General features: G+C 42.3%; 1 protein-coding gene across 1 annotated transcript; it reads left to right on the plus strand.

Moving 5' to 3' along the window:
- Positions 1 to 6627: 6627 nt before the first annotated feature.
- LOC111968400 (uncharacterized) lies at positions 6628 to 7473 on the plus strand. The gene has a single exon (XM_023993885.1). It carries the CDS (start codon positions 6628 to 6630, stop codon positions 7471 to 7473), a length of 846 nt encoding a protein of 281 aa, XP_023849653.1.
- The last annotated feature ends 1081 nt before the right edge of the window (positions 7474 to 8554 follow it).

Below are 8554 nucleotides of genomic sequence, written 5' to 3' on the forward strand. Positions count from 1 at the left end.
TTTCTTGGGGGCTCTTGTTGTGAGTTGGTTGGAGAGAGTAGAGTTGATGTGATCGTGTGAGTGAGTGTGAGTGGGTGAGTGTAGTGGAGTGAGTGAGTGAGTGGTGAGTGAGTGAGTGAGTGAGTGAGGTGAGTGAGTGAGTGAGTGGGTAGTGAGTGGAAGTGATGAGTGAGTGAGTGAGTGTGAGTGAGTGAGTGAGTGAGAGTAAGAGAGAGTGAGAGAGAGAAGTGAGGGCAGAGTTGATCTGAGCTGCAGGTGACTTCTGGTGTGTTCAGGGCCATGACTTCCTGAACTCAGAGCTGCGGCTCAGCCTCAGCCAAGCACAACAGACAATACCTATGAGACCCACCTCAAATATTAGTCAGATCATGTTCCTCTTTTTCATTTGAAAGGATGAGGGCCTAAGAGACTCAGAGACTGTGACTGTAGACATTGTGTTTTAAGTCCGTTTTATCTTTATTATGCTCATTATCACATGGATGTGAGAGGGATTTCAATTTGAGCATCAATGACTACTCTATTTCAAGGGGGCTTTGTAATGTTAATTATTGTATATAGTAATATATAAATAATAATAATATGTAAATAATAATAATAATATGTAAATAATAACATGTAAATAATAATAACATTAATAATGTTCTACCATGTTTTTCAGTATTCAGGCAGAAGTAAAGTTAATTTCCTCAACAGAGGAAGCTACATTGTCAATGTTATTTTTGTAGAATAATCCCACATTTGTAGTAAAATGATTCATCTTCAATGAAAGCAGGCCTCAGTTCACCAGAAACATCTTCATGAAGGAGAACACGTTAAGAAACTGGGTGAAACTAGTCCAATAAGAAATATGAATTCTCGTCAATGTTTCAACTCTGTGTCTTATTAAACAGGAACCATACTGGTGGCTGGTGAGGTGGGGGGGGGGGGGCACCAGTGAGGTAACAAATTTCACAGCTGAGGAAAGTCATTTTCTCCATAAAGCATCATCACATGAATCATAGTGGAAATCAACAGTAATTGCAAGGGTCAGTACATCAGTTCAAATCCACAAAATGACTTTCCTCAGCTGTGAAATGTGTTACCTCACACAAGGGTGTGTTCAAAAAATCATAAATGTAAATTTGATCTTTGAAGTCAAAGGTCATTTATGACATGACATTTATATTCCTAACGATATAAATATTTCAAATGAATGTGAACCACCCCATAACATAATACTGTGACACATGCCCAGCCGGCTTAGAATGAGAAAAAGGCTAAATTAGTTATTTTCTGTTATTGAAATCAATTTTATAATTGCAGGGTGTGACTGACTTCAGAACCAAACCAATTACATGGATTTATACTGTCATTAACATGTCACCCCTGCATGGGTAGAGCTATTTCTGTCTGTGTTTCACAAGAGCTGCCTTACTTTTGGTAAGGCACTATATACTTGAGGTAGGGTACATCACAAACATCAAAATGTACATCACATACATCACAAACATACATCACAAACGTACATCACAAACATCACCACCTTATCAGTTTTGGATAGAGCGCTACGTTTGCTAGCAAAAAGCAGTGTGGTAGATAACCAACGGTCCGTCATTATACTGCAGTCAGGGAGTTTCTTAGTAGRCTTAAACAAATCTACGTTGAAACAAAAGTAGACACCTCACACACATGGTTATGGGCTTAATGAAAAAGGAAGACTCCTGTACTATGTCAGATATAGAGTTGAAATGTATTCAATTTTGAGTTTGCATCCTAATATTACACTTTCTCTCAGAAGCCTTAAATACGCAAAACCGTTTGACATAGAAACACCGGATTTTCGATTTTTAAAATGTTTATTGATTATGAAATTATAATGTAAAAAAAATAACTCCACCCATGAGCCACTAGAGGATTTGGTCATGTGACTGCAGGAAAACCCAGAACTAAAAATTGCGTAATTGTGTCAGATACTGGATTGGGTCTGGGGGAGACGCATGAGTAAAGATGTGGTAGTCCACCCCCTCTCTCTGTAGTAGTTCTTAGTAATCTATCAAGAAACTAAATAACAAAGATCCTATAGGATTCCAATAACAAAATCCTATCAGAATCCAAAAAGAAAATCCTATCAGATGTTGCAACCTATCCTATAGGATATAATCCAATAGGAGTCCAATAGGACTTTCATTATCTGTAGGTTTTTCTTTTTCTATCGGATCCCAAAGAGGAAAAGGGAACATTAGCTGACTATTATACGTACATGACAAAAGGTATGTGGACACCTGCTGTCAAACATCTTCTAAAGACACAATGCAGATAGCCCGGTTAGCCAATGTGCTGGTGCACTGGTTGGTCGGCCGGCCCAATTGAGATAGTATGTACATGAATGATAGTTAAAGTGACTATACATATATGATAAACAGAGAGTAGCAGCAGCGTTAAAAAGGGGTTGGGGGGGGTTTGCTTAGAAATTCTAGGGACAGTAAGGAGGCCTGCGTCTTGTGACCGTAGCGTACGTGTAGGTATGTACGGCAGGACCAAATCGAAAAAATAGGTCGGAGCAAGCCCATGTATGCTTTGTAGGTTGCAGTAAAACCTTGAAATCAGCCCTTGCCTTAACAGGAAGCCAGTGTAGAGAGGCTAGCACTGAGTAGTAATATGATCAAATTTTGGGTTCTAGTCAAGATTCTAGCAGCCGTGTTAGCACTAAACTGAAGTTTAATTAGTGCTTTACCCGGGTAGCGCGGAAAGTAAAGAATGGCAGTAGTCAATTAGAAGTGACAAAAGAATGATACATTTTTGCAATTTTTTGGACAGAAAGTTCCTGATTTCTGCAACGTTACGAAGATGGAAAAAATTTGTTCCTTGAAATATATTGATATGTTCGTCAAAAGAGAGATCAGTGTCCAGATGAACACTGAGGTCCTTCACAGTTTTATTGAGACGACTGTACAACCATCAAGATTAATTTCAGAATTCAACAGAAGATCTCTTTGTTTCTTGGGACCTAGAAACAGCATCTCTGTTTTGTCAGAGTTTAAAAGTAGAACGTTTGCAGCCATCCACTTCCTTTGTCTGAAACACAGGCTTCGAGGGATGAAATTTTGGAGCTTACCATGTTTCATCGAAAAGTAAAGCTGTGTTCATCCTCATAGCAGTGAAAGTTAACATTATGTTTCCGAAGGACATCACCAAGAGCTAAAATATACATGAAAACAATAGTGGTCCTAAAGCGGAACCTTGAGGAACACCGAAATTTACAGTTGATTTGTCAGAAGACAAACCATCCACGAGACAAACACATCTTTCTCGACAGAAATAAGATCTAAACCAGGCCAGAACTTGTCCGTGTAGACCAATTGTGTTTCCAATCTCTCCAAAAAAATGTGGTGATCGATTGTATCAAAAGCAGCACTAAGGTCTAGGAGCACGAGGACAGATGCAGAGCCTTGGTCTGACCATTAAAAGGTAATTTACCACCTTCACGAGCACAGTCTCAGTGTTATGATGGGGTCTAAAACCAGACTGAAGTGTTTCTATACAATGTTTGTTTTCAGGACGACAGGGAGTTGCGCGCAACAGCTTTTTCAAAAAAATTGAGAGGAATGTGAGATTCGATTCGGCCGATAGTTTTTTTATTTCCTGGACAAGGTCTGGATTTTTCAAGAGAGGCTTATTACTGCCACTTTTAGTGAGTTTGGTACACATCCGTGGATACGGACCAATTTATTATGTTCAACATAGGAGGGCCAAACACAGGAAGCCCTCTTTCAGTAGTTTAGTTGGAATAAGGTCCAGTATGTAGCCAAATCCACTAATTTGAAGGGGTTGTCTACATCATTTTGTATGTACAGTGCATTCGGAAAGTATTCAGACCCCTTGACTTTTTTCACATTTTGTTACGTTACAGGTTATTCTAAAATATTTTTTTCTACTCATCAATCTACACACAATACCCCAAATGACATCACAATACCCATAATGACAATCAAAACAGGTTTAGAATTTTTCACATTTATTTCAAATTAAAAAACAGAAATATCACATTTACATAAGTATTCAGCACTTTACTAGTTTATTTAGGTTGAATCACATTTTGGCAGTGATTACAGCCTCCAGTCTTCTTTGGTATGACCCTATAAGTCTGGCACACCTGTATTTGGGGAGTGTCTCCCATTCTTCTCTGCAGATTCTCTCAAACTATCAGGTTTGGATGGGAAGCTCAGCATGCCCACAGTTATTTTCAGGTCTCTCAAGAAGATGTTTGATTGAGTTCAAATCTGGGCTCTCGCTGGGCCACTCAAGGACATTCATAGATTGGCTGTGTGCTTAGGGTCGTCGCCCTGTTGGAAGGTGAAACTTTGCCTCAGTCTGAGGTCCTGACCACTCTGGAGCAGGTTTTCATCAAGGATCTCTCTGTACTTTGCTCCGTTCATCTTTCCCTCGATCCTGACTAGTTTCCCTGCCGCTGAAAACCATCCCCACAGCATGATTCTGCCACCACCATGCTTCACCGTAGGGATGGTGCCAGGTTTTCTCCAGACGTGACGCTTGGCATTCAGGCCAAAGAGTTCAATCTTCGTTTCATCAATCTTGTTCTCATGGTCTGAGAGTCCTTTAGGTGCCTTTTGACACATTTCCAAGTGGGATGTCATGTGCCTTTTACGGAGGAGTGGCTACCATCTGGCCACTCTACCATAAAGGCCTGATTGGTTGAGTGCTGCAGAGATGGTTGTCCTTCTGGAAGGTGACCATCGGAATTTTGGTCACCTCCCTGACCAAGGCCCTTCTCCCCCGATTACTCAGTTTGGCCGGGCGGCCAGCTCTAAGAAGAGTCTTGGTGGGTTCACATTTTTCCGTTTAAGAGTGAGGGAGGTCACTGTGTTCTTGGGGACCTTCAAATGCTGCAGACATGTTTTGGTAGCCTTCCCCAGATCTGTGCCTCGACACAATCCTGTCTCGGGTCTCTACTGACAATTCCTTTGACATAATGGCTTTGGTTTTTGCTTGACATGCATTGTCAACTGTGGGACATTATATAGACAGGTGTGTGCCTTTCCAAATCATATCCAATCAATTGAATTTCCCAKAGGCGGACCAATCAAGTTGTAACAAGCGGATGTACCTGAGCTCAATTTRGAGTCTCATAGCAAAGGGTCTGAATACTTATGTATGTATTTGTAATACATTTGCAAAAAAAACTATTTTCACTTTGTCACTGTGACATTGGGGTTCAATTAATTTAACCCATTTTAGAATAAGGCTGTAACGTAACAAAATGTGGAAAAAGTCAAGGGGTCTGTATATTAAATGAAAGAAATGCTCATATCTTATTTTTACTGTACCTAAAAGGTATTTTCCTTCTACTTTTCATTTGCATATAAGCAATGTAGAGATGCTGTGCACTGTGGTTTTACTGTACTGGTGGTCTTACTGACTGGTGGTCTTACTGATTGGTGTTAATGCTGCTAATGAACCTGCAGCCATGAATCACRGCCATATTGCTTCTCAGTTGGTAGAGCATGGTGCTTGTAGCACCAGGGTTGTGGGTTCAATTCCCACAGAGGACCAGTATGAAGAAAATGTATGCACTTTCTACTGTAAATCGCTCTGGATAAGAGCGTCTGCTAAAATATAACAGTAAAAATMAATATAGAACTGTTGTTTCCGATCAATTCATATTTTGTAATCAATGTTATTGTACTGGAACAAATGACAACAAACTATAATTTAATGGGTTCAATTAAGAAAACAAATCATAATACGATTCTAATAGAGGTGACAAAATTGTTGGGTCGTGAGAATCCTGTAGGATTCTATTGGAGATATCACWAATCCTATATCTTAATTCTCACCTTTTGGTTATCCAAAATGGTTTTGGACAAAGTTCCCTTGCTCACCAATGACTGATGTCTATGTTGAACAGAATCCAGACCCCTTGAAACAGAGGTGGGGGCTTCCTACTGGTCCTTGTACTTTCCATTCCCCTGCCTGAAAACTGAACTTCTGTTTTGAATGATCACCCCATTTTCTGAGACACATTTCAGCAACGGCTAAATATATCTGAATGGAAGACCTTTATCTGTTCATGAATTTCAAATGTCACTGCGCTTTCTCTTTCTTTCACTTTTAAAAACGCTGATCCGAGACAATTCATCAAGTCAATGACAGACTTCTTTCATCTTCAACTGTAAACACATGACAGCCGAGTCTCTTCCACTCAAAGCGGATGGGAAAAAACCTGCAAAGGGAAACATGTAAGCTCAGTGCGTCGACTGAGCACCCGGATTTTAGCAGGATGGCAGGATTTGTACCTGAAGTTCACTCTAAGCCATTCTCAAATACCTCAAAACAGTTGGATGTTATTTTTTCAGCTTAAGACTCGGCAGGTGTGTAACACGACTCTCGATGGCAACATGGAGGATTATTATATTCTTCCAACACAAAACCATTTTTTTTTTAAAGCGGTGGTGGTGGTGGGGTGGTGGTGGTGGGGTGGATGTCTTGGCACAGAAACTGTTATTGCATTTCTGCATGTGTTTTGTAATTGGATTAAAGCAAAAGGGGGCAAAGAGGAATTACTGTCGTCCATGAATTGAGAAGCGCTGAGGAAATACACGTTTTGGTCTCATACAGCCAGGACACGGAATGTGTGATGACAAGTCTTGCACTACCCGCAAACTCCCATCACCCACACTCACCTACCATCTTCCCAAACCCAACCCAACCCCCCCACCCACATCCACCATATATTTTCCCAACCCCAACACATCACCCACCCACACCCACCATCTTCCCAAACCCTCTGCCGCCACCCCACCCACACCCACCATCTTCCCAAACCCTCTGCCCTCACCCACCCACCGACCAACCATCTTCCCAAACCCCACTGCCCTTCACCCACCCACACCCACATCTTCCCAAACCCACTGCCCTCCCACCCACCACCATCTTCCCAAACCCTCTGCCCTCACCCACCCACACACCACCATCTCTCCCAAACCCTCTTGCCCTCACCCACCCACACCCACCATCTTCCCAAACCCTCTGCCCTACCCACCCACCCACCATCTTCCCAAACCCACTGCCCCACCCACCACCATCTTCCCAAACCCCACTGCCTCACCCACCCACCATCTTCCCAAACCCTCTGCCTCTGCCCTCAACCCACCCACACCCCACATTCTTACCAAACCTCTTGCCCTCATCCCCACACCCCACCCACACCAACACCCACACCCACCATCTTCCCAACCCAACAACCTCACACCTACCACACCCATTATCTTCCCAAAACCCTCTGCCCTCACCCACCTACCCACCATCTTCCCAAAACCAATCTCCCACACCCACCCACCCACCCACCCACCCAAAGCCACGACCCACCCACACCATTCATCTTCCCAAACACGTTCCCACCCACCCACACCCACCATCCTCCCAAACCCAAACGTATCTCCCCCCAAAGCTTTCCTCTTTCAAAATGTAAAATGAAAAAAGAAAAACCGCTGCGAGCGATCACCTTCCAGTGAGTGGTTTATGTAAAAGGCTAAACAAAATAACAGCAGCGTGATGAGGGATGACGATGAAGGGTGCTCGGGCCTCGCTGAGGTTTGATCTCTCTCCAAGAGCAACTTGGGTAACCTTAGTCAAACAAACCCCCGAGGGCTCAGTGTGTTTCTTACTCCAAACACCCAAGGTGTCTAGATGAAAACAACTACTTTGTCAGCCTCCTAGACAAAACAATTGTCACGTTGATYTTGTGAAAGGTACTGTGGCAAATGGTCCTTTATTGTTGTGGTGAAGTTCGGCACTGAACGTTGGTTGACTGAGAGTCAGCACCTTGTGCAGTGTGGGTGTCTCGGTTCAACCAGACAAATAGACACAGCAGCGCTAGACATTTTAGTAATGGCAGCCTYTGGAAGGTCTTGCGACATGGGAGATTCAAAAATGATCATTCTATAAATTCTGTCATATAAAACTCAAAGCCACTCTGTAGAAGAAGTGTCTTCAAATGTACTGAAATAAACCAAATACACTAATACAGTCTGAAACAGATTTTGAGACATGGTGACTGTCCATCTTTTTTTTCTCTGTTTGTAAGTGTGACAGATTACTTTATGTTAATGCAGTTATAAAACTGAGCAGTAAAATGTTCAACATACAGTACTGTCAAGTCCTCAGTTGCTTTCCTCTTTTGTAACAGATATTTTTTCAGACATTGCAAAATGTACACATGACTTGAGCATGACTTGATCTTCTCTGAGCAAAATCTGTAACCGTGCCCTGTGGCCGTTGTCTGAGTTTACGGACAACAGCATCTTCTCAGAGCTCAACCTGTACCGTGCAGTCTGTTATCTAGACCAACAGCTATTTCTCAGAGTCAACCTGTAACCGTGCAGTCTGGTTTAGGACCAACAGATCTTCTCAGAGCTCAACCGTAACCGTGCAGTCTGGTTTAGGACCAAACAGTATCTTCTCAGAGCTCAACCTGTAAACCGTGCAGTCTGGTTTAGGACCAACAGCTCTTCTCAGAGCTCAACCTGTAACCGTGCAGTCTGGTTTAGGACCAACA

The sequence above is a fragment of the Salvelinus sp. IW2-2015 genome, linkage group LG9 (assembly GCF_002910315.2).
Source record: "Salvelinus sp. IW2-2015 linkage group LG9, ASM291031v2, whole genome shotgun sequence".
NCBI classification, from domain to species: Eukaryota; Metazoa; Chordata; class Actinopteri; order Salmoniformes; family Salmonidae; genus Salvelinus; species Salvelinus sp. IW2-2015.